Source organism: Oncorhynchus keta, chromosome 20, assembly GCF_023373465.1.
Source record: "Oncorhynchus keta strain PuntledgeMale-10-30-2019 chromosome 20, Oket_V2, whole genome shotgun sequence".
NCBI classification, from domain to species: Eukaryota; Metazoa; Chordata; class Actinopteri; order Salmoniformes; family Salmonidae; genus Oncorhynchus; species Oncorhynchus keta.
The window spans coordinates 44,845,854-44,873,353 of record NC_068440.1 but is presented as its reverse complement, the minus strand read 5'-3'; the positions used below and the strand labels follow the sequence as shown (position 1 = coordinate 44,873,353).

General features: G+C 48.0%; 1 protein-coding gene across 1 annotated transcript in view; it reads left to right on the top strand.

Moving 5' to 3' along the window:
* LOC118381542 (CUB and sushi domain-containing protein 2-like) overlaps positions 1 to 27,500 on the top strand; it is a 1,147,246-nt gene that overhangs the window by 952,366 nt on the left and 167,380 nt on the right. The window contains 3 exon segments of the mRNA XM_052473074.1: positions 404 to 549; positions 673 to 753; positions 10,243 to 10,356. Coding sequence (XP_052329034.1) covers positions 404 to 549; positions 673 to 753; positions 10,243 to 10,356 — 341 coding nt within the window.

Below are 27,500 nucleotides of genomic sequence, written 5' to 3'. Positions count from 1 at the left end.
TCTCAAAACAAAAGGAATTGGTGGAATGCCCTAAATCTCAACGCCACTGAGCCACTGACTGGGCGTTTCAACTTTGACCTCTCAATACAGTATCATCACAATGATATGAATTGAACCTCTCACAACACTCATGAATGTATTGAGAGAACCAAGAGAGAACCATGACAAAATTCAAATTAAATTACAAATGAATCATGAAAATAATAGTGATGAGAAAAAAAAAAGAGAGAACAAGAAGTGACAAATACTGGAGATTTAACCGACCAGCTCAAAAATTAGACTGCGATATTGTAAAATATAATATTGTGCTGTATCCCCCAAAATAATATCCCTGTAAATGTATGTATCCCCCCCCCTTCCATCACTAATTTTAACCTCTGACCCCTCACCTGTCATCCCTTAGGGACGGCCCCCAGGTGACAGCCAGGAAGCTTGGTGTGTTTATGGAAGGAGAGCCCAACGAACCAGCCAGCAGCACGTCCAATCAGATCCTGGTGCGTTTCCGTAGCAACACAGAGAAAGGTGGACTATTCCAAATCAACTATCAAGGTATGTACAGTATCATCTCCATCAGAGTGTCTCTCTCTCTCTCTCTCTCTCTCTCTCTCTCTCTCTCTCCCCCTCCTAACAATATCTAGAAGATAACATGTCTGTATTTTCATTTGTCTCCAGCATATAGACTCCAGTTCTGCCTGCCTCCACCTATCATACCCAATGCTGAGATCTTAATGGCCAGCAAGGAATTTAAAATCGGTGAGTCACCACACACACACACACACACACACACACACACACACGCACACACACACACACACACACACACACACACACACACACACACACACACACGCACGCACGCACACACGCACACACACACACGCACACACACAATCAAATACATATATATAATCTTGTGGGGACACACAATTTAGTACCGTTCAAAATCCTATTTTTGCAAACTCTAACCCTAACCCTAAACCTAGACCTAATCTGTAACTCTAACCCTAAACCTAGACCTAATCTGTAACTCTAACCCTAACCCTAAACCTAGACCTAATCTGTAACTCTAACCCTAACCTAGACCTAATCAGTAACTCTAACCCTAAACCTAGACCTAATCTGTAACTCTAACCCTAAACCTAGACCTAATCTGTAACTCTAACCCTAAACGTTGACCTAATCTGTAACTCTAACCCTAACCCTAAACCTTGACCTAATCTGTAACTCTAACCCTAACCCTAACCTTGACCTAATCTGTAACTCTAACCCTAAACCTTGACCTAATCTGTAACTCTAAACCTAACCCTAACCTTGATCTAATCTGTAACTCTAACCCTAAACCTTGACCTAATCTGTAACTCTAACCCTAACCCTAAACCTTGACCTAATCTGTAACTCTAACCCTAAACCTTGACCTAATCTGTAACTCTAACCCTAACCCTAAACCTTGACCTAATCTGTAACTCTAACCCTAAACCTAGACCTAATCTGTAACTCTAACCCTAAACCTAGACCTAATCTGTAACTCTAACCCTAAACCTTGACCTAATCTGTAACTCTAACCCTAACCCTAAACCTTGACCTAATCTGTAACTCTAACCCTAAACCTTGACCTAATCTGTAACTCTAAACCTAACCCGAACCTTGACCTAATCTGTAACTCTAACCCTAAACCTTGACCTAATCTGTAACTCTAACCCTAACCCTAAACCTTGGCCTAATCTGTAACTCTAACCCTAAATCTTGACCTAATCTGTAACTCTAACCCTAACCCTAAACCTTGACCTAATCTGTAACTCTAACCCTAAACCTTGACCTAATCCTTAACTCTAACCCTAACCCTAACCTTGACCTAATCTGTAACTCTAACCCTAACCTTGACCTAATCTGTAACTCTAACCCTAAACCTTGACCTAATCTGTAACTCTAACCCTAAACCTTGACCTAATCTGTAACTCTAACCCTAAACCTTGACCTAATCTGTAACCCTAACCCTAAACCTTGACCTAATCTGTAACTCTAACCCTAAACCTTGACCTAATCTGTAACTCTAACCCTAAACCTTGACCTCATCCTTAACTCTAACTCTAACCCTAACCTTGACCTAATCTGTAACTCTAACCCTAAACCTTGACCTAATCTGTAACTCTGACCCTAAACCTTGACCTAATCTGTAACTCTAACCCTAAACCTTGACCTAATCTGTAACTCTAACACTAAACCTTGACCTAATCTGTAACTCTAACCCTAACCCTAAACCTTGACCTAATCTGTAACTCTAACCCTAAACCTTGACCTAATCTGTAACTCTAACCCTAACCCTAACCTTGACCTAATCTGTAACTCTAACCCTAAACCTTGACCTAATCTGTAACTCTAACCCTAAACCTTGACCTAATCTGTAACTCTAACCCTAACCCTAAACCTTGACCTAATCTGTAACTCTAACCCTAAACCTTGACCTAATCTGTAACTCTAACCCTAACCCTAAACCTAGACCTAATCTGTAACTCTAAACCTAACCCTAAACCTAATCTGTAACTCTAACCCTAAACCTAGACCTAATCTGTAACTCTAACCCTAACCTAGACCTAATCAGTAACTCTAACCCTAAACCTAGACCTAATCTGTAACTCTAACCCTAAACCTAGACCTAATCTGTAACTCTAACCCTAAACGTTGACCTAATCTGTAACTCTAACCCTAACCCTAAACCTTGACCTAATCTGTAACTCTAACCCTAACCCTAACCTTGACCTAATCTGTAACTCTAACCCTAAACCTTGACCTAATCTGTAACTCTAAACCTAACCCTAACCTTGATCTAATCTGTAACTCTAACCCTAAACCTTGACCTAATCTGTAACTCTAACCCTAACCCTAAACCTTGACCTAATCTGTAACTCTAACCCTAAACCTTGACCTAATCTGTAACTCTAACCCTAACCCTAAACCTTGACCTAATCTGTAACTCTAACCCTAAACCTAGACCTAATCTGTAACTCTAACCCTAAACCTAGACCTAATCTGTAACTCTAACCCTAAACCTTGACCTAATCTGTAACTCTAACCCTAACCCTAAACCTTGACCTAATCTGTAACTCTAACCCTAAACCTTGACCTAATCTGTAACTCTAAACCTAACCCGAACCTTGACCTAATCTGTAACTCTAACCCTAAACCTTGACCTAATCTGTAACTCTAACCCTAACCCTAAACCTTGACCTAATCTGTAACTCTAACCCTAAATCTTGACCTAATCTGTAACTCTAACCCTAACCCTAAACCTTGACCTAATCTGTAACTCTAACCCTAAACCTTGACCTAATCCTTAACTCTAACCCTAACCCTAACCTTGACCTAATCTGTAACTCTAACCCTAACCTTGACCTAATCTGTAACTCTAACCCTAAACCTTGACCTAATCTGTAACTCTAACCCTAAACCTTGACCTAATCTGTAACTCTAACCCTAAACCTTGACCTAATCTGTAACCCTAACCCTAAACCTTGACCTAATCTGTAACTCTAACCCTAAACCTTGACCTAATCTGTAACTCTAACCCTAAACCTTGACCTAATCCTTAACTCTAACTCTAACCCTAACCTTGACCTAATCTGTAACTCTAACCCTAAACCTTGACCTAATCTGTAACTCTGACCCTAAACCTTGACCTAATCTGTAACTCTAACCCTAAACCTTGACCTAATCTGTAACTCTAACACTAAACCTTGACCTAATCTGTAACTCTAACCCTAACCCTAAACCTTGACCTAATCTGTAACTCTAACCCTAAACCTTGACCTAATCTGTAACTCTAACCCTAACCCTAACCTTGACCTAATCTGTAACTCTAACCCTAAACCTTGACCTAATCTGTAACTCTAACCCTAAACCTTGACCTAATCTGTAACTCTAACCCTAACCCTAAACCTTGACCTAATCTGTAACTCTAACCCTAAACCTTGACCTAATCTGTAACTCTAACCCTCACCCTAAACCTAGACCTAATCTGTAACTCTAAACCTAACCCTAAACCTAATCTGTAACTCTAACCCTAAACCTAGACCTAATGTGTAACTCTAACCCTAACCTAGACCTAATCTGTAACTCTAACCCTAAACCTAGACCTAATCTGTAACTCTAACCCTAAACCTAGACCTAATCTGTAACTCTAACCCTAAACCTTGACCTAATCTGTAACTCTAACCCTAACCCTAAACCTAGACCTAATCTGTAACTCTAACCCTAAACCTAGACCTAATCTGTAACTCTAACCCTAAACCTTGACCTAATCTGTAACTCTAACCCTAACCCTAAACCTTGACCTAATCTGTAACTCTAACCCTAACCCTAACCTTGACCTAATCTGTAACTCTAACCCTAAACCTTGACCTAATCTGTAACTCTAAACCTAATCCTAACCTTGACCTAATCTGTAACTCTAACCCTAAACCTTGACCTAATCTGTAACTCTAACCCTAACCCTAAACCTAGACCTAATCTGTAACTCTAACCCTAAACCTAGACCTAATCTGTAACTCTAACCCTAACCCTAAACCTAGACCTAATCTGTAACTCTAACCCTAAACCTAGACCTAATCTGTAACTCTAACCCTAACCCTAAACCTTGACCTAATCTGTAACTCTAACCCTAACCTTGACCTAATCTGTAACTCTAACCCTAAACCTTGACCTAATCTGTAACTCTAACCCTAAACCTTGACCTAATCTGTAACTCTAACCCTAAACCTTGACCTAATCTGTAACTCTAACACTAAACCTTGACCTAATCTGTAACTCTAACCCTAATCCTAAACCTTGACCTAATCTGTAACTCTAACCCTAAACCTTGACCTAATCTGTAACTCTAACCCTAACCCTAACCTAATCTGTAACTCTAACCCTAACCCTAACCTTGACCTAATCTGTAACTCTAACCCTAACCCTAAACCTAATCTGTAACTCTAACCCTAAACCTAGACCTAATCTGTAACTCTAACCCTAACCTTGACCTAATCTGTAACTCTAACCCTAAACCTTGACCTAATCTGTAACTCTAACCCTAAACCTTGACCTAATCTGTAACTCTAACCCTAAACCTTGACCTAATCTGTAACTCTAACCCTAACCCTAAACCTAGACCTAATCCATAACCCTAAACCTAGACCTAATCTATAACCCTAAACCTAGACCTAATCTATAACCCTAAACCTAGACCTAATCTATAACCCTAAACCTAGACCTAATCTGTAACTCGAAACCTAGACCTAATCTATAACCCTAAACCTAGACCTAATCTATAACTCTAAACCTAGACCTAATCTATAACCCTAAACCTAGACCTAATCTATAACTCTAAACCTAGACCTAATCTATAACCCTAACCCTAACCTAGACCTAATCTATAACCCTAAACCTAGACCTAATCTATAACCCTAAACCTAGACCTAATCTATAACCCTAAACCTAGACCTAATCTGTAACTCGAAACCTAGACCTAATCTATAACCCTAAACCTAGACCTAACCCTAACCCTAACCCTAAACCTAGACCTAATCTGTAACCCTAAACCTCATCCTAATCTATAACTCTAAACCTAGACCTTATCTGTAACCCTAAACCTCATCCTAATCTATAACTCTAAACCTAGACCTAATCTATAACTCTAAACCTAGACCTAATCTATAGCCCTAACCCTAAACCTAGACCTAATCTATAACTCTAAACCTAGACCTAATCTATAACTCTAAACCTAGTGTAACGTTGTTCTTCGTTTGTAGAAAGAGAGTCGGACCGAAATGCAGCGTGGTGGTTACTCATGACTCATAACCCTGGCTCCTAACCCTGGCTCCTAACCCTAGCTCCTAACCCTAACTCCTAACCCTAGCTCCTAACCCTAACCCTAGCTCCTAACCCTAACTCATAACCCTGGCTCCTAACCATAGCTCCTAACCCAAGCTCCTAACCCTAGCTCCTAACCCTAGCTCCTAACCCTAACTCCTAACCCTAGCTCCTAACCCTAGCTCCTAACCCTAACCCTAGCTCCTAACCCTAGCTCCTAACCCTAGCTCCTAACTCTAACTCCTAACCCTAACCCAAGTTCCTAACCCTAACTCATAACCCTGGCTCCTAACATAGCTCCTAACCCAAGCTCCTAACCCTAGCTCCTAACCCTAACCCTAGCTCCTAACCCTAACTCCTAACCCTAGCTCCTAACCCTAGCTCCTAACCCTAGCTCCTAACCCTAGCTCCTAACCCTAACCCTAGCTCCTAACCCTAGCTCCTAACCCTAGCTCCTAACCCTAACCCTAGCTCCTAACCCTAGCTCCTAACCCTAACTCCTAAACCTAACCCTAGCTCCTAACCCTAACTCCTAACCCTAACCCTAGCTCCTAACCCTAGCTCCTAACTCTAGCTCCTAACCCTAATCCTCGCTCCTAACCCTAGCTCCTAACCCTAACTCCTAACCCTAAACCTAGCTCCTAACCCTAACTTCTAACCCTAACCCTAACCCTAGCTCCTAACCCTAGCTCCTAACCCTAACTCCTAACCCTAACCCTAGCTCCTAACCCTAGCTCCTAACCCTAGCTCCTAAACATAACTCCTAACCCTAACCCTATCTCCTAACCCTAGCTCCTAACCCTAACCCGAGCTCCTAACCCTAACTCCTAACCCTAGCTCCTAACCCTAACTCCTAACCCTAACCCTAGCTCCTAACCCTAGCTCCTAACCCTAACTCCTAGCACACACACACACACACACACACACACACACACACACACACACACACACACACACACACACACACACACACACTGGCACATATCCCCCCTGTTATTCAGAGTTGGTAGGAAGGTTATGTAAGCAGAACAGAGCTCATTAATAATGTGCTCAGAATACTGAGAGCCAGCTGTATACTATGTCCTAACACACCACACACACACACACACACACACACACACACACACACACACACACACACACACACACACACACACACACACACACACACACACACACACACACACACACACACACACACAGACAGATCTCCCCTATTCTTCAGCTCTGAGGAGAAACGTCTCTTCCATTGCGAGGACTACACATCCAATTGGGCCATAGGCCAATGCTGATTCACTGCCAAACTACAGTACCCAGAGGGCCGTCGGTGAACAGGAAATGAATAATGACAAATATAGCCAGAGGAACTCACAGCAGGTGCTTCTGTTGCATTGGAAATGACAGATCATGTTAAGATTGCATCCCCAAATGCACCCTATTCCCTATATAGTACACTACTTTAGACCAGAGCCCTATTCCCTATATAGTGGTACTACTATAGACCAGAGCCCTATTCCCTATATAGTACACTACTATAGACCAGAGCCCTATTCCCTATATAGTACACTACTATAGACCAGAGCCCTATTCCCTATATAGTGGTACTACTATAGACCAGAGCCCTATTCCCTATATAGTGGTACTACTATAGACCAGAGCCCTATTCCCTATATAGTGCTACTACTATAGACCAGAGCCCTATTCCCTATATAGTGCTACTACTATTGACCAGAGCCCTATTCCCTATATAGTGGTACTACTATAGACCAGAGCCCTATTCCCTATATAGTGCTACTACTATAGACCAGAGCCCTATTCCCTATATAGTGGTACTACTATAGACCAGAGCCCTATTCCTATATAGTGGTACTACTTTAAACCAGAGCCCTATTCCCTATATAGTGGTACTACTTTAGACCAGAGCTCTATTCCCTATATAGTGGTACTACTTTAGACCAGAGCCCTATTCCCTATATAGTGGTACTACTTTAGACCAGAGCTCTATTCTCTATATAGTGGTACTACTATAGACCAGAGCCCTATTCCCTATATAGTGGTACTACTATATACCAGAGCCCTATTCCCTATATAGTACACTACTATAGACCAGAGCCCTGTTCCCTATATAGTACACTACTATAGACCAGAGCCCTATTCCCTATATAGTGCACTACTATAGACCAGAGCCCTATTCCCTATATAGTGGTACTACTATAGACCAGAGCCCTATTCCCTATATAGTGGTACTACTATAGACCAGAGCCCTATTCCCTATATAGTACACTACTATAGACCAGAGCCCTATTCCCTATATAGTACACTACTATAGACCAGAGCCCTATTCCCTATATAGTGGTACTACTATAGACCAGAGCCCTATTCCCTATATAGTGCACTACTATAGACCAGAGCCCTATTCCCTATATAGTGGTACTACTATAGACCAGAGCCCTATTCCCTATATAGTGGTACTACTATAGACCAGAGCCCTATTCCCTATATAGTGGTACTACTATAGACCAGAGCCCTATTCCCTATATAGTGGTACTACTATAGACCAGAGCCCTATTCCCTATATAGTGGTACTACTATAGACCAGAGCCCTATTCCCTATATAGTGGTACTACTATAGACCAGAGCCCTATTCCCTATATAGTGGTACTACTATAGACCAGAGCCCTATTCCCTATATAGTGCTACTACTATAGACCAGAGCCCTATTTCCTATATAGTGGTACTACTGTGAATCACAGCCCTCCTCTCCATAGTGAAATGATTTGTCACAACGGAAGACATCAAATTAAAAAAACAATCTTATTTGTCAAACGCTTTGTAAACAACAGACTGACAGTGAACAGCTTACTAATGGGGCCCTTCCAGTCAATACAGAGAGATGGGGCCCTTCCAGCCAATACAGAGAGATGGGGCCCTTCCAGTCAATACAGAGAGAGGACCCTTCCAGCCAATACAGAGAGATGGGGCCCTTCCAGCCAATACAGAGAGACAGGGCCCTTCCAGCCAATACAGAGAGATGGTGCACTTCCAGCCAATACAGAGAGACAGGGCCCTTCCAGCCAATACAGAGAGATGGGGCCCTTCCAGCCAATACAGAGAGATGGGGCCCTTCCAGTCAATACAGAGAGATGGGGCCCTTCCAGTCAATACAGAGAGATGGGGCCCTTCCAGCCAATACAGAGAGATGGGGCCCTTCCAGCCAATACAGAGAGATGGGGCCCTTCCAGCCAATACAGAGAGACAGGGCCCTTCCAGCCAATACAGAGAGATGGGGCCCTTCCAGCCAATACAGAGAGATGGGGCCCTTCCAGCCAATACAGAGAGATGGGGCCCTTCCAGCCAATACAGAGAGATGGGGCCCTTCCAGCCAATACAGAGAGATGGGGCCCTTCCAGCCAATACAGAGAGATGGGGCCCTTCCAGCCAATACAGAGAGATGGGGCCCTTCCAGTCAATACAGAGAGATGGGGCCCTTCCAGCCAATACAGAGAGATGGGGCCCTTCCAGCCAATACAGAGAGATGGGGCCCTTCCAGTCAATACAGAGAGATGGGGCCCTTCCAGCCAATACAGAGAGATGGGGCCCTTCCAGCCAATACAGAGAGATGGGGCCCTTCCAGTCAATACAGAGAGAGGACCCTTCCAGCCAATACAGAGAGATGGTGCACTTCCAGCCAATACAGAGAGACAGGGCCCTTCCAGCCAATACAGAGAGATGGTGCACTTCCAGCCAATACAGAGAGACAGGGCCCTTCCAGCCAATACAGAGAGAGGACCCTTCCAGCCAATACAGAGAGATGGTGCCCTTCCAGCCAATACAGAGAGACAGGGCCCTTCCAGCCAATACAGAGAGATGGGGCCCTTCCAGCCAATACAGAGAGATGGTCCTTCCAGCCAATACAGAGAGATGGGGCCCTTCCAGTCAATACAGAGAGATGGGGCCCTTCCAGCCAATACAGAGATATGGGGCCCTTCCAGCCAATACAGAGAGAGAAGAGAAAGACAGAAATCAATAATATATACGATAACTTAGTACCGAGGCCAACAATGTCACGGACATAAAAGCTAGGGGCCCGTTGTTGTTGTCTTCCATTTTGGGTGTTGTGGACCGTGTGTTCTGAATGTTACAGATTCACTTTCAGTTTATGTGGAAGACGTGACGAAGACAAATTCTCTGTAGATATTTAATGTGTATTCACTCTCTCTTTCCCTCTCTCTCTCTCTCTCTCTCTCTCTTCCCTCTCTCTCTCTCTCTCCCTCTCTCGCTCTCTCTCGCTCTCTCTCTCTCTCTCTCTCTCTCTCTCTCTCTCTCTCTCTCTCTCTCTCTCTCTCTCCCCCCCCTCCTCCCCTCCCCTCCCTCCCTCCCCCTCCCTCCCTTCTCCAGGTGATATAGTGCGTTACAGGTGTCTACCAGGGTACCAGTTGAGTGGGAACAACATCCTGACCTGTCGTCTGGGGACTCACCTGGAGTTTCAGGGACCTCCTCCCTCCTGTGAAGGTAAGACCTTCCCTGATCTGCCGTTAATAGGAGTTGGACCCTTATCCACACAGTGTCTCAGAATAAGGGTGCTGAAACACCATCAGGATTACGTGGACAGGGTTGACCTGACTCTAGATCAGCACTGAAATACCATTAGGATTAAGTGGACAGGGTTGACCTGATTCTAGATCAGCACTGATCTACCATCAGGATTAAGTGGACAGGGTTGACCTGACTCTAGATCAGCACTGATCTACCATCAGGATTAAGTGGACAGGGTTGACCTGATTCTAGATCAGCACTGATCTACTCTGACACTTCAGTTCGAGCCCTGACCTGCCTCATGGGAGCTATCCTTCACTCCCAAAAAATGTAAGCTTTACAGATCTTGACAGAAACCAGTGCGCCTGGCACCTACTACCCCTGTTCAGAGGCACATACATCTTTTGTCTTGTCCATTCACCCTCTGAGTGACACACATACGCAATCCATGTCTCAACTGTCTCAAAGGATGCTAGGATAGAAGCTAGGATATGCAGTAGGTAGTATTAGATAGAAAACACTCTAAAGTTTTATAAAACTGTTAAAATAATGTCTGTGAGGATAACAGAACTGATATAGCAGGCGAAACCCTGAGGACAAACCATCCAGGATTTTTATTTTGAGGTTATTGGACTTTTCAATGCTTTTTCTATGGGAAATCCTAATTATTATTTCTATGGAGATGCCAACTTATTAGGACCCAGATTGCAGTTCTTATGGCTTCCACTAGATGTCAACAGTCTGTATAATTTTTTTAATGTTTTAAAAAAAAAAAAATTAAATGAAGAAGTATTCGTATTCTATCAAAGTGTCAGAAGGACTCTAGTCTTTTGGTGCTCATTGTTTTCCTCTGATATTTTAACCTCTTGATCCGACCTGGCTAAATGCTAATAGCACTCGTTAAAACTCAAACGTTCATTAAAACACACATGCAGGGTACTGAATTAAAGCTACACTCGTTGTGAATCCAGCAAACAAGTCAGATTTTTAAAATGCTTTTCGGCGAAAGCATGAGAAGCTATTATCTGATAGCATGCAACACACCAAAAGACCCGCAGGGGACGTAAACAAAATAATTAGCATAGTCGTCGCTACACAAACCGCACAAATAAAATATAAAACATTCATTACCTTTGACCATCTTCTTTGATCAATGATAACATGGCTCTATACACAGAGTACCAGTACTGAGTAATGATAACATGGCTCTATACACAGAGTACCAGTACTGAGTCAATGATAACATGGCTCTATACACAGAGTACCAGTACTGAGTAATGATAACATGGCTCTATACACAGAGTACCAGTACTGAGTAATGATAACATGGCTCTATACACAGAGTACCAGTACTGAGTAATGATAACATGGCTCTATACACAGAGTACCAGTACTGAGTAATGATAACATGGCTCTATACACAGAGTACCAGTACTGAGTCAATGATAACATGGCTCTATACACAGAGTACCAGTACTGAGTCAATGATAACATGGTACTATACACAGAGTACCAGTACTGAGTCAATGATAACATGGCTCTATACAGTGAGTACCAGTACTGAGTCAATGATAACATGGCTCTATCCACAGAGTACCAGTACTGAGTCAATGATAACATGGCTCTATCCACAGAGTACCAGTACTGAGTCAATGATAACATGGCTCTATACACAGGGTACCAGTACTGATTCAATGATAACATGAGTCAATGCCATGGCTCTATCCACAGAGTACCAGTACTGAGTCAATGATAACATGGCTCTATCCACAGAGTACCAGTACTGAGTCAATGATAACATGGCTCTATACACAGAGTACCAGTACTGAGTCAATGATAACATGGCTCTATCCACAGAGTACCAGTACTGAGTCAATGATAACATGGCTCTATACACAGGGTACCAGTACTGAGTCAATGATAACATGACTCTATACACAGAGTACCAGTACTGAGTCAATGATAACATGGCTCTATACACAGAGTACCAGTACTGAGTCAATGATAACATGGCTCTATCCACAGAGTACCAGTACTGAGTCAATGATAACATGGCTCTATACACAGGGTACCAGTACTGATTCAATGATAACATGGCTCTATCCACAGAGTACCAGTACTGAGTCAATGATAACATGGCTCTATACACAGAGTACCAGTACTGAGTCAATGATAACATGGCTCTATCCACAGAGTACCAGTACTGAGTCAATGATAACATGGCTCTATCCACAGGGTACCAGTACTGAGTCAATGATAACATGGCTCTATACACAGAGTACCAGTACTGAGTCAATGATAACATGGCTCTATCCACAGGGTACCAGTACTGAGTCAATGATAACATGGCTCTATCCACAGAGTACCAGTACTGAGTCAATGATAACATGGCTCTATACACAGGGTACCAGTACTGAGTCAATGATAACATGGCTCTATCCACAGAGTACCAGTACTGAGTCAATGATAACATGGCTCTATACACAGAGTACCAGTACTGAGTCAATGATAACATGGCTCTATCCACAGAGTACCAGTACTGAGTCAATGATAACATGGCTCTATCCACAGAGTACCAGTACTGAGTCAATGATAACATGGCTCTATACACAGAGTACCAGTACTGAGTCAATGATAACATGGCTCTATCCACAGAGTACCAGTACTGAGTCAATGATAACATGGCTCTATACACAGAGTACCAGTACTGAGTCAATGATAACATGGCTCTATCCACAGAGTACCAGTACTGAGTCAATGATAACATGGCTCTATACACAGAGTACCAGTACTGAGTCAACGATAACATGGCTCTATCCAGTGAGTACCAGTACTGAGTCAATGATAACATGGCTCTATCCACAGAGTACCAGTACTGAGTCAATGATAACATGGCTCTATCCACAGAGTACCAGTACTGAGTCAATGATAACATGGCTCTATCCACAGAGTACCAGTACTGAGTCAATGATAACATGGCTCTATCCACAGAGTACCAGTACTGAGTCAATGATAACATGGCTCTATACACAGAGTACCAGTACTGAGTCAATGATAACATGGCTCTATACCACAGAGTACCAGTACTGAGTCAATGATAACATGGCTCTATCCACAGAGTACCAGTACTGAGTCAATGATAACATGGCTCTATACACAGAGTACCAGTACTGAGTCAATGATAACATGGCTCTATCCACAGAGTACCAGTACTGAGTCAATGATAACATGGCTCTATACACAGAGTACCAGTACTGAGTCAATGATAACATGGCTCTATCCACAGAGTACCAGTACTGAGTCAATGATAACATGGCTCTATACACAGAGTACCAGTACTGAGTCAATGATAACATGGCTCTATCCACAGAGTACCAGTACTGAGTCAATGATAACATGGCTCTATCCACAGAGTACCAGTACTGAGTCAATGATAACATGGCTCTATACACAGAGTACCAGTACTGAGTCAATGATAACATGGCTCTATCCACAGAGTACCAGTACTGAGTCAATGATAACATGGCTCTATCCACAGAGTACCAGTACTGAGTCAATGATAACATGGCTCTATCCACAGAGTACCAGTACTGAGTCAATGATAACATGGCTCTATACACAGAGTACCAGTACTGAGTCAATGATAACATGGCTCTATCCACAGAGTACCAGTACTGAGTCAATGATAACATGGCTCTATCCACAGAGTACCAGTACTGAGTCAATGATAACATGGCTCTATCCACAGAGTACCAGTACTGAGTCAATGATAACATGGCTCTATCCACAGAGTACCAGTACTGAGTCAATGATAACATGGCTCTATACACAGAGTACCAGTACTGAGTCAATGATAACATGGCTCTATACACAGAGTACCAGTACTGAGTCAATGATAACATGGCTCTATACACAGAGTACCAGTACTGAGTCAATGATAACATGGCTCTATACACAGAGTACCAGTACTGAGTCAATGATAACATGGCTCTATCCACAGAGTACCAGTACTGAGTCAATGATAACATGGCTCTATCCACAGAGTACCAGTACTGAGTCAATGATAACATGGCTCTATACACAGAGTACCAGTACTGAGTCAATGATAACATGGCTCTATCCACAGAGTACCAGTACTGAGTCAATGATAACATGGCTCTATCCACAGAGTACCAGTACTGAGTCAATGATAACATGGCTCTATCCACAGAGTACCAGTACTGAGTCAATGATAACATGGCTCTATACACAGAGTACCAGTACTGAGTCAATGATAACATGGCTCTATCCACAGAGTACCAGTACTGAGTCAATGATAACATGGCTCTATCCACAGAGTACCAGTACTGAGTCAATGATAACATGGCTCTATCCACAGAGTACCAGTACTGAGTCAATGATAACATGGCTCTATCCACAGAGTACCAGTACTGAGTCAATGATAACATGGCTCTATCCACAGAGTACCAGTACTGAGTCAATGATAACATGGCTCTATACACAGAGTACCAGTACTGAGTCAATGATAACATGGCTCTATCCAGTGAGTACCAGTACTGAGTCAATGATAACATGGCTCTATCCACAGAGTACCAGTACTGAGTCAATGATAACATGGCTCTATCCACAGAGTACCAGTACTGAGTCAATGATAACATGGCTCTATACACAGAGTACCAGTACTGAGTCAATGATAACATGGCTCTATACACAGAGTACCAGTACTGAGTCAATGATAACATGGCTCTATACACAGAGTACCAGTACTGAGTCAATGATAACATGGCTCTATACACAGAGTACCAGTACTGAGTCAATGATAACATGGCTCTATCCACAGAGTACCAGTACTGAGTCAATGATAACATGGCTCTATCCACAGAGTACCAGTACTGAGTCAATGATAACATGGCTCTATACACAGAGTACCAGTACTGAGTCAATGATAACATGGCTCTATACACAGAGTACCAGTACTGAGTCAATGATAACATGGCTCTATCCACAGAGTACCAGTACTGAGTCAATGATAACATGGCTCTATCCACAGAGTACCAGTACTGAGTCAATGATAACATGGCTCTATCCACAGAGTACCAGTACTGAGTCAATGATAACATGGCTCTATCCACAGAGTACCAGTACTGAGTCAATGATAACATGGCTCTATACAGTGAGTACCAGTACTGAGTCAATGATAACATGGCTCTATCCACAGAGTACCAGTACTGAGTCAATGATAACATGGCTCTATCCACAGAGTACCAGTACTGAGTCAATGATAACATGGCTCTATCCACAGAGTACCAGTACTGAGTCAATGATAACATGGCTCTATACACAGAGTACCAGTACTGAGTCAATGATAACATGGCTCTATACACAGAGTACCAGGACTGAGTCAATGATAACATGGCTCTATCCACAGAGTACCAGTACTGAGTCAATGCCAACTCTATCCACACCTGTCACCATCATTACTTCCATCAACACTCTGGCGTCTGACTCCTTTACGTTTTGATCGCCTTCCCTACATCTGTCTGTTTCCTGTGTTTCATCTATATTAACGTTGTTTACGTTTTCTGTGTTCCTGTCTGTTGTTTCATCCCTGTACCTGCTTCTCGTCTGCAGCCTCGAAACATTACAGGACGAAGCCTTCATAATGGATACTAGACAGGAGCATCGTCATATGTGATGAGTCAAATAGGGTCAGATATACTATTTATTATTGTAGAAGCAGTTCTGGAGCCTTTTGGTCCAAGACTTGGTGCATCGGTACCACTGGTCTTGTGGTAGCAGAGAGTCTATGACCAGGATGGCTGGAGTCTCAGTGCATCGGGACCACTGGCCTTGTGGTAGCAGAGAGTCTAGGATGGCTGGAGTCTTGGGGCCTCGGTGCCACTGGCCTTGTGGTAGCAGAGAGTCTAGGATGGCTGGAGTCTTGGTGCATCGGTACCACTGGTCTTGTGGTAGCAGAGAGTCTAGGATGGCTGGAGTCTTGGTGCATCGGTACCACTGGCCTTGTGGTAGCAGAGAGTCTAGGATGGCTGGAGTCTTGGTGCATCGGTACCACTGGTCTTGTGGTAGCAGAGAGTCTATGACTAGGATGGCTGGAGTCTTGGTGCATCGGTACCACTGGCCTTGTGGTAGCAGAGAGTCTATGACTAGGAAGGCTGGAGTCTTGGGGCATCGGTACCACTGGCCTTGTGGTAGCAGAGAGTCTATGACTAGGATGGCTGGAGTCTTGGGGCATCGGTGCCACTGGCCTTGTGGTAGCAGAGAGTCTATGACCAGGATGGCTGGAGTCTTGGTGCATCGGTACCACTGGCCTTGTGGTAGCAGAGAGTCTGGGGTGGCTGGAGTCTTGGTGCATCGTTACCACTGGCCTTGTGGTAGCAGAGAGTCTAGGATGGCTGGAGTCTTGGGGCATCGGTGCCACTGGCCTTGTGGTAGCAGAGAGTCTATGATGGCTGGAGTCTTGGTGCATCGTTACCACTGGCCTTGTGGTAGCAGAGAGTCTATGACCAGGATGGCTGGAGTCTTGGTGCATCGGTACCACTGGCCTTGTGGTAGCAGAGAGTGTATGACTAGGATGGCTGGAGTCTTAGTGCATCTGTACAACTGGTCTTGTGGTAGCAGAGAGTCTATGACTAGGATGGCTGGAGTCTTAGTGCATCTGTACCACTGGCCTTGTGGTAGCAGAGAGTCTAGGATGGCTGGAGTCTTGGGGCATCGGTGCCACTGGCCTTGTGGTAGCAGAGAGTCTAGGATGGCTGGAGTCTTGGTGCATCGTTACCACTGGCCTTGTGGTAGCAGAGAGTCTATGACCAGGATGGCTGGAGTCTTGGTGCATCGGTACCACTGGCCTTGTGGTAGCAGAGAGTCTAGGACCAGTGTGGCTGGAGTCTTGGGGCATCGGTACCACTGGCCTTGTGGTAGCAGAGAGTCTATGACCAGGATGGCTGGAGTCTTGGGGCATCGGTACCACTGGCCTTGTGGTAGCAGAGAGTCTAGGATGACTGGAGTCTCGGTGCATCGTTACCACTGGCCTTGTGGTAGCAGAGAGTCTATGACCAGGATGGCTGGAGTCTCGGTGCATCGTTACCACTGGCCTTGTGGTAGCAGAGAGTCTGGGACTAGGATGGCTGGAGTCTTGGTGCATCGGTACCACTGGCCTTGTGGTAGCAGAGAGTCTAGGACCAGGATGGCTGGAGTCTTGGTGCATCGTTACCACTGGCCTTGTGGTAGCAGAGAGTCTATGACTAGGAAGGCTGGAGTCTTGGGGCATCGGTACCACTGGCCTTGTGGTAGCAGAGAGTCTATGACTAGGATGGCTGGAGTCTTGGTGCATCGGTACCACTGGCCTTGTGGTAGCAGAGAGTCTAGGATGGCTGGAGTCTTGGGGCATCGGTGCCACTGGCCTTGTGGTAGCAGAGAGTCTAGGACTAGGATGGCTGGAGTCTCGGTGCATCGGTACCACTGGTCTTGTGGTAACAGAGAGTCTATGACCAGGATGGCTGGAGTCTTGGTGCATCGGTACCACTGGCCTTGTGGTAGCAGAGAGTCTAGGATGGCTGGAGTCTTGGTGCATCGGTACCACTGGTCTTGTGGTAGCAGAGAGTCTATGACTAGGATGGCTGGAGTCTTGGTGCATCGGTACCACTGGCCTTGTGGTAGCAGAGAGTCTAGGATGGCTGGAGTCTTAGTGCATCTGTACCACTGGCCTTGTGGTAGCAGAGAGTCTATGATGGCTGGAGTCTTGGTGCATCGGTACCACTGGCCTTGTGGTAGTAGAGAGTCTATGACCAGGATGGCTGGAGTCTTGGGGCATCGTTACCACTGGCCTTGTGGTAGCAGAGAGTCTGGGACCAGGATGGCTGGAGTCTTGGTGCATCGGTACCACTGGCCTTGTGGTAGCAGAGAGTCTGGGATGGCTGGAGTCTTGGGGCATCAGTACCACTGGCCTTGTGGTAGCAGAGAGTCGATGGCTGGAGTCTTGGGGCATCAGTACCACTGGCCTTGTGGTAGCAGAGAGTCGATGGCTGGAGTCTTGGTGCATCGGTACCACTGGCCTTGTGGTAGCAGAGAGTCGATGGCTGGAGTCTTGGTGCATCGGTACCACTGGCCTTGTGGTAGCAGAGAGTCTGGGATGGCTGGAGTCTTGGGGCATCAGTACCACTGGCCTTGTGGTAGCAGAGAGTCTGGGATGGCTGGAGACTTGGGGCATCAGTACCAATGGCCTTGTGGTAGCAGAGAGTCTGGGATGGCTGGAGTCTTGGGGCATCAGTACCACTGGCCTTGTGGTAGCAGAGAGTCTATGACCAGGATGGCTGGAGTCTTGGGGCATCAGTACCACTGGCCTCGTGGTAGCAGAGAGTCTATGACCAGGATGGCTGGAGTCTTGGTGCATCAGTACCACTGGCCTTGTGGTAGCAGAGAGTCTGGGATGGCTGGAGTCTTGGGGCATCAGTACCACTGGTCTTGTGGTAGCAGAGAGTCTATGACCAGGATGGCTGGAGTCTTGGTGCATCAGTACCACTGGCCTTGTGGTAGCAGAGAGTCTATGACCAGGATGGCTGGAGTCTTGGTGCATCAGTACCACTGGCCTTGTGGTAGCAGAGAGTCTGGGATGGCTGGAGTCTTGGGGCATCAGTACCACTGGTCTTGTGGTAGCAGAGAGTCTATGACCAGGATGGCTGGAGTCTTGGTGCATCGGTACCACTGGCCTTGTGGTAGCAGAGAGTCTATGACCAGGATGGCTGGAGTCTTGGGGCATCGGTACCACTGGCCTTGTGGTAGCAGAGAGTCTAGGATTGCTGGAGTCTTGGTGCATCGGTACCACTGGCCTTGTGGTAGCAGAGAGTCTTGGATGGCTGGAGTCTCGGTGCATCGTTACCACTGGCCTTGTGGTAGCAGAGAGTCTATGACCAGGATGGCTGGAGTCTCGGTGCATCGGTACCACTGGCCTTGTGGTAGCAGAGAGTCTGGGATGGCTGGAGTCTCGGTGCATCGGTACCACTGGCCTTGTGGTAGCAGAGAGTCTAGGACCAGGATGGCTGGAGTCTTGGTGCATCGTTACCACTGGCCTTGTGGTAGCAGAGAGTCTATGACTAGGAAGGCTGGAGTCTTGGGGCATCGGTACCACTGGCCTTGTGGTAGCAGAGAGTCTATGACTAGGATGGCTGGAGTCTTGGTACATCGGTACCACTTGCCTTGTGGTAGCAGAGAGTCTAGGATGGATGGAGTCTTGGGGCATCGGTGCCACTGGCCTTGTGGTAGCAGAGAGTCTAGGACTGGGATGGCTGGAGTCTCGGTGCATCGGTACCACTGGTCTTGTGGTAACAGAGAGTCTATGACCAGGATGGCTGGAGTCTTGGTGCATCGGTACCACTGGCCTTGTGGTATCAGAGAGTCTAGGATGGCTGGAGTCTTGGTGCATCGGTACCACTGGTCTTGTGGTAGCAGAGAGTCTATGACTAGGATGGCTGGAGTCTTGGTGCATCGGTACCACTGGCCTTGTGGTAGCAGAGAGTCTATGACCAGGATGGCTGGAGTCTTGGGGCATCGTTACCACTGGCCTTGTGGTAGCAGAGAGTCTGGGACCAGGATGGCTGGAGTCTTGGTGCATCGGTACCACTGGCCTTGTGGTATCAGAGAGTCTGGGTTGGCTGGAGTCATGGGGCATCAGTACCACTGGCCTTGTGGTAGCAGAGAGTCGATGGCTGGAGTCTTGGGGCATCAGTACCACTGGCCTTGTGGTAGCAGAGAGTCGATGGCTGGAGTCTTGGTGCATCGGTACCACTGGCCTTGTGGTAGCAGAGAGTCTGGGATGGCTGGAGTCTTGGGGCATCAGTACCACTGGCCTTGTGGTAGCAGAGAGTCTGGGATGGCTGGAGTCTTGGGGCATCAGTACCACTGGCCTTGTGGTAGCAGAGAGTCTATGACCAGGATGGCTGGAGTCTTGGGGCATCGGTACCACTGGCCTTGTGGTAGCAGAGAGTCTAGGATGACTGGAGTCTCGGTGCATCGTTACCACTGGCCTTGTGGTAGCAGAGAGTCTATGACCAGGATGGCTGGAGTCTCTGTGCATCGTAGCCACTGGCCTTGTGGTAGCAGAGAGTCTGGGACTAGGATGGCTGGAGTCTTGGTGCATCGGTACCACTGGCCTTGTGGTAGCAGAGAGTCTAGGACCAGGATGGCTGGAGTCTTGGTGCATCGTTACCACTGGCCTTGTGGTAGCAGAGAGTCTATGACTAGGAAGGCTGGAGTCTTGGGGCATCGGTACCACTGGCCTTGTGGTAGCAGAGAGTCTATGACTAGGATGGCTGGAGTCTTGGTGCATCGGTACCACTGGCCTTGTGGTAGCAGAGAGTCTAGGATGGCTGGAGTCTTGGGGCATCGGTGCCACTGGCCTTGTGGTAGCAGAGAGTCTAGGACTAGGATGGCTGGAGTCTCGGTGCATCGGTACCACTGGTCTTGTGGTAACAGAGAGTCTATGACCAGGATGGCTGGAGTCTTGGTGCATCGGTACCACTGGCCTTGTGGTAGCAGAGAGTCTAGGATGGCTGGAGTCTTGGTGCATCGGTACCACTGGTCTTGTGGTAGCAGAGAGTCTATGACTAGGATGGCTGGAGTCTTGGTGCATCGGTACCACTGGCCTTGTGGTAGCAGAGAGTCTAGGATGGCTGGAGTCTTGGTGCATCGGTACCACTGGCCTTGTGGTAGCAGAGAGTCTATGATGGCTGGAGTCTTGGTGCATCGGTACCACTGGCCTTGTGGTAGCAGAGAGTCTATGACCAGGATGGCTGGAGTCTTGGGGCATCGTTACCACTGGCCTTGTGGTAGCAGAGAGTCTGGGACCAGGATGGCTGGAGTCTTGGTGCATCGGTACCACTGGCCTTGTGGTAGCAGAGAGTCTGGGATGGCTGGAGTCTTGGGGCATCAGTACCACTGGCCTTGTGGTAGCAGAGAGTCGATGGCTGGAGTCTTGGGGCATCAGTACCACTGGCCTTGTGGTAGCAGAGAGTCGATGGCTGGAGTCTTGGTGCATCGGTACCACTGGCCTTGTGGTAGCAGAGAGTCGATGGCTGGAGTCTTGGTGCATCGGTACCACTGGCCTTGTGGTAGCAGAGAGTCTGGGATGGCTGGAGTCTTGGGGCATCAGTACCACTGGCCTTGTGGTAGCAGAGAGTCTGGGATGGCTGGAGTCTTGGGGCATCAGTACCAATGGCCTTGTGGTAGCAGAGAGTCTGGGATGGCTGGAGTCTTGGGGCATCAGTACCACTGGCCTTGTGGTAGCAGAGAGTCTATGACCAGGATGGCTGGAGTCTTGGGGCATCAGTACCACTGGCCTTGTGGTAGCAGAGAGTCTATGACCAGGATGGCTGGAGTCTTGGTGCATCAGTACCACTGGCCTTGTGGTAGCAGAGAGTCTGGGATGGCTGGAGTCTTGGGGCATCAGTACCACTGGTCTTGTGGTAGCAGAGAGTCTATGACCAGGATGGCTGGAGTCTTGGTGCATCAGTACCACTGGCCTTGTGGTAGCAGAGAGTCTATGACCAGGATGGCTGGAGTCTTGGTGCATCAGTACCACTGGCCTTGTGGTAGCAGAGAGTCTGGGATGGCTGGAGTCTTGGGGCATCAGTACCACTGGTCTTGTGGTAGCAGAGAGTCTATGACCAGGATGGCTGGAGTCTTGGTGCATCGGTACCACTGGCCTTGTGGTAGCAGAGAGTCTATGACCAGGATGGCTGGAGTCTTGGGGCATCGGTACCACTGGCCTTGTGGTAGCAGAGAGTCTAGGATTGCTGGTGTCTTGGTGCATCGGTACCACTGGCCTTGTGGTAGCAGAGAGTCTTGGATGGCTGGAGTCTCGGTGCATCGTTACCACTGGCCTTGTGGTAGCAGAGAGTCTATGACCAGGATGGCTGGAGTCTCGGTGCATCGGTACCACTGGCCTTGTGGTAGCAGAGAGTCTGGGATGGCTGGAGTCTCGGTGCATCGGTACCACTGGCCTTGTGGTAGCAGAGAGTCTAGGACCAGGATGGCTGGAGTCTTGGTGCATCGTTACCACTGGCCTTGTGGTAGCAGAGAGTCTATGACTAGGAAGGCTGGAGTCTTGGGGAATCGGTACCACTGGCCTTGTGGTAGCAGAGAGTCTATGACTAGGATGGCTGGAGTCTTGGTGCATCGGTACCACTTGCCTTGTGGTAGCAGAGAGTCTAGGATGGATGGAGTCTTGGGGCATCGGTGCCACTGGCCTTGTGGTAGCAGAGAGTCTAGGACTGGGATGGCTGGAGTCTCGGTGCATCGGTACCACTGGTCTTGTGGTATCAGAGAGTCTAGGATGGCTGGAGTCTTGGTGCATCGGTACCACTGGTCTTGTGGTAGCAGAGAGTCTATGACTAGGATGGCTGGAGTCTTGGTGCATCGGTACCACTGGCCTTGTGGTAGCAGAGAGTCTATGACCAGGATGGCTGGAGTCTTGGGGCATCGTTACCACTGGCCTTGTGGTAGCAGAGAGTCTGGGACCAGGATGGCTGGAGTCTTGGTGCATCGGTACCACTGGCCTTGTGGTATCAGAGAGTCTGGGTTGGCTGGAGTCATGGGGCATCAGTACCACTGGCCTTGTGGTAGCAGAGAGTCGATGGCTGGAGTCTTGGGGCATCAGTACCACTGGCCTTGTGGTAGCAGAGAGTCGATGGCTGGAGTCTTGGTGCATCGGTACCACTGGCCTTGTGGTAGCAGAGAGTCTGGGATGGCTGGAGTCTTGGGGCATCAGTACCACTGGCCTTGTGGTAGCAGAGAGTCTGGGATGGCTGGAGTCTTGGGGCATCAGTACCACTGGCCTTGTGGTAGCAGAGAGTCTGGGACCAGGATGGCTGGAGTCTTGGTGCATCGGTACCACTGGCCTTGTGGTAGCAGAGAGTCTGGGATGGCTAGAGTCTTGGGGCATCAGTACCACTGGCCTTGTGGTAGCAGAGAGTCGATGGCTGGAGTCTTGGGGCATCAGTACCACTGGCCTTGTGGTAGCAGAGAGTCGATGGCTGGAGTCTTGGTGCATCGGTACCACTGGCCTTGTGGTAGCAGAGAGTCTGGGACTAGGATGGCTGGAGTCTTGGGGCATCAGTACCACTGGCCTTGTGGTAGCAGAGAGTCGATGGCTGGAGTCTTGGTGCATCGTTACCACTGGCCTTGTGGTAGCAGAGAGTCTATGACCAGGATGGCTGGAGTCTTGGTGCATCGTTACCACTGGCCTTGTGGTAGCAGAGAGTCTATGACCAGGATGGCTGGAGTCTTGGGGCATCAGTACCACTGGCCTTGTGGTAGCAGAGAGTCTATGACCAGGATGGCTGGAGTCTTGGTGCATCGTTACCACTGGCCTTGTGGTAGCAGAGAGTCTATGACCAGGATGGCTGGAGTCTTGGGGCATCAGTACCATTGGCCTTGTGGTAGCAGAGAGTCTGGGACCAGGATGGCTGGAGTCTTGGTGCATCAGTACCACTGGCCTTGTGGTAGCAGAGAGTCTGGGATGGCTGGAGTCTTGGTGCATCGGTACCACTGGCCTTGTGATAGCAGAGAGTCTGGGATGGCTGGAGTCTTGGTGCATCGGTACCACTGGCCTTGTGGTAGCAGAGAGTCTGGGATGGCTGGAGTCTTGGTGCATCGGTACCACTGTCCTTGTGGTAGCAGAGAGTCTGGGATGGCTGGAGTCTTGGTGCATCGGTACCACTGGCCTTGTGGTAGCAGAGAGTCTAGGATGGCTGGAGTCTTGGTGCATCGGTACCACTGGCCTTGTGGTAGCAGAGAGTCTATGACCAGGATGGCTGAAGTCTTGGGGCATCGGTACCACTGGTCTTGTGGTAGCAGAGAGTCTATGACCAGGATGGCTGGAGTCTTGGTGCATCGGTACCACTGGCCTTGTGGTAGCAGAGAGTCTAGGACTAGGATGGCTTGAGTCTTGGGGCATCGGTACCACTGGCCTTGTGGTAGCAGAGAGTCTATGACCAGGATGGCTGGAGTCTTAGTGCATCGGTTCCACTGGCCTTGTGGTAGCAGAGAGTCTAGGACTAGGATGGCTGGAGTCTTGGGGCATCGGTGCCACTGGCCTTGTGGTAGCAGAGAGTCTGGGATGGCTGGAGTCTTGGGGCATCGGTACAACTGGCCTTGTGGTAGCAGAGAGTCTAGGATGGATGGAGTCTTGGGGCATCGGTGCCACTGGCCTTGTGGTAGCAGAGAGTCTAGGACTGGGATGGCTGGAGTCTCGGTGCATCGGTACCACTGGTCTTGTGGTAACAGAGAGTCTATGACCAGGATGGCTGGAGTCTTGGTGCATCGGTACCACTGGCCTTGTGGTATCAGAGAGTCTAGGATGGCTGGAGTCTTGGTGCATCGGTACCACTGGTCTTGTGGTAGCAGAGAGTCTATGACTAGGATGGCTGGAGTCTTGGTGCATCGGTACCACTGGCCTTGTGGTAGCAGAGAGTCTATGACCAGGATGGCTGGAGTCTTGGGGCATCGTTACCACTGGCCTTGTGGTAGCAGAGAGTCTGGGACCAGGATGGCTGGAGTCTTGGTGCATCGGTACCACTGGCCTTGTGGTATCAGAGAGTCTGGGTTGGCTGGAGTCATGGGGCATCAGTACCACTGGCCTTGTGGTAGCAGAGAGTCGATGGCTGGAGTCTTGGGGCATCAGTACCACTGGCCTTGTGGTAGCAGAGAGTCGATGGCTGGAGTCTTGGTGCATCGGTACCACTGGCCTTGTGGTAGCAGAGAGTCTGGGATGGCTGGAGTCTTGGGGCATCAGTACCACTGGCCTTGTGGTAGCAGAGAGTCTGGGATGGCTGGAGTCTTGGGGCATCAGTACCACTGGCCTTGTGGTAGCAGAGAGTCTGGGACCAGGATGGCTGGAGTCTTGGTGCATCGGTACCACTGGCCTTGTGGTAGCAGAGAGTCTGGGATGGCTAGAGTCTTGGGGCATCAGTACCACTGGCCTTGTGGTAGCAGAGAGTCGATGGCTGGAGTCTTGGGGCATCAGTACCACTGGCCTTGTGGTAGCAGAGAGTCGATGGCTGGAGTCTTGGTGCATCGGTACCACTGGCCTTGTGGTAGCAGAGAGTCTGGGACTAGGATGGCTGGAGTCTTGGGGCATCAGTACCACTGGCCTTGTGGTAGCAGAGAGTCGATGGCTGGAGTCTTGGTGCATCGTTACCACTGGCCTTGTGGTAGCAGAGAGTCTGGGACCAGGATGGCTGGAGTCTTGGTGCATCGGTACCACTGGCCTTGTGGTATCAGAGAGTCTGGGTTGGCTGGAGTCATGGGGCATCAGTACCACTGGCCTTGTGGTAGCAGAGAGTCGATGGCTGGAGTCTTGGGGCATCAGTACCACTGGCCTTGTGGTAGCAGAGAGTCGATGGCTGGAGTCTTGGTGCATCGGTACCACTGGCCTTGTGGTAGCAGAGAGTCTGGGATGGCTGGAGTCTTGGGGCATCAGTACCACTGGCCTTGTGGTAGCAGAGAGTCTGGGATGGCTGGAGTCTTGGGGCATCAGTACCACTGGCCTTGTGGTAGCAGAGAGTCTGGGACCAGGATGGCTGGAGTCTTGGTGCATCGGTACCACTGGCCTTGTGGTAGCAGAGAGTCTGGGATGGCTAGAGTCTTGGGGCATCAGTACCACTGGCCTTGTGGTAGCAGAGAGTCGATGGCTGGAGTCTTGGGGCATCAGTACCACTGGCCTTGTGGTAGCAGAGAGTCGATGGCTGGAGTCTTGGTGCATCGGTACCACTGGCCTTGTGGTAGCAGAGAGTCTGGGACTAGGATGGCTGGAGTCTTGGGGCATCAGTACCACTGGCCTTGTGGTAGCAGAGAGTCTATGACCAGGATGGCTGGAGTCTTGGTGCATCGGTACCACTGGCCTTGTGGTAGCAGAGAGTCTATGACCAGGATGGCTGGAGTCTTGGTGCATCGGTACCACTGGCCTTGTGGTAGCAGAGAGTCTATGACCAGGATGGCTGGAGTCTTGGGGCATCAGTACCACTGGCCTTGTGGTAGCAGAGAGTCTATGACCAGGATGGCTGGAGTCTTGGTGCATCGGTACCACTGGCCTTGTGGTAGCAGAGAGTCTATGACCAGGATGGCTGGAGTCTTGGGGCATCAGTACCACTGGCCTTGTGGTAGCAGAGAGTCTAGGACTAGGATGGCTGGAGTCTTGGGGCATCGGTGCCACTGGCCTTGTGGTAGCAGAGAGTCTGGGATGGCTGGAGTCTTGGGGCATCGGTACAACTGGCCTTGTGGTAGCAGAGAGTCTAGGATGGCTGGAGTCTTCGTTGGTCACCATTACCCTTTGAAGCACCTTGCGGTTCTCCCTCCCCCGTCTCCCCACGTCCTCAGTGGGATGACAGCTGTTTGGCAAATTAAACCTCATGAAACATCACAAAATGGGAAATATAATGAAATGAAACTGGAGAAAATACAAATGTCCACAGCATGTGGGAAATAGGAAGAGGAGAACGTAGGGTGAGAGAAAGAAAGAAAAACAGAGAGCAAGAGAGAGAGGGAGAGAAGAGAAGAGAGAGAGAAGAGAAAGAGAGAGGGAAAGAGAATAGAGAAGAGAGGGGATAGAGAAAGAGAGAGAGAAGAGAGGGGATAGAGAAAGAGAGAGAGAAGATAGGGGATAGAGAAGAGAAGAGAAGAGCAAGAGAAAGAGAAAGAGAGAGGGGAGAGAAAGGAAAATGGACAAGTAATTGTGTCTCCTGTTGAAGAGAACCTTTATCCCCAGGGACAACAGTTCCAACTGACACACAACCTGTCACTCAGAAAGAGAATGAAAATACCTGATAATGCAGTAAGAGGTTATGTAATAAGCAGAGGAGCAATGTGGAGCAGGGAATGAGGGAAGGAGAAAACAGAGGAAAGGAGGAGAGGAAAGCAGGGAAGTGGGGATCTAGATGGATGTGAAAACTGGTGCCGAGCATTTTGTTGATATGGAGAGAGAGAGAGAGAGAGAGACTGCCAAATGAGCAGAGGGATCAGGACTGGGGGTATGTAGGAGGGGGATCAAGAAGTCTTGGAGCTTTGAGACAGAGAGAGAGAGAGAAAGAGATAAAGCCCCTTGAATTGAA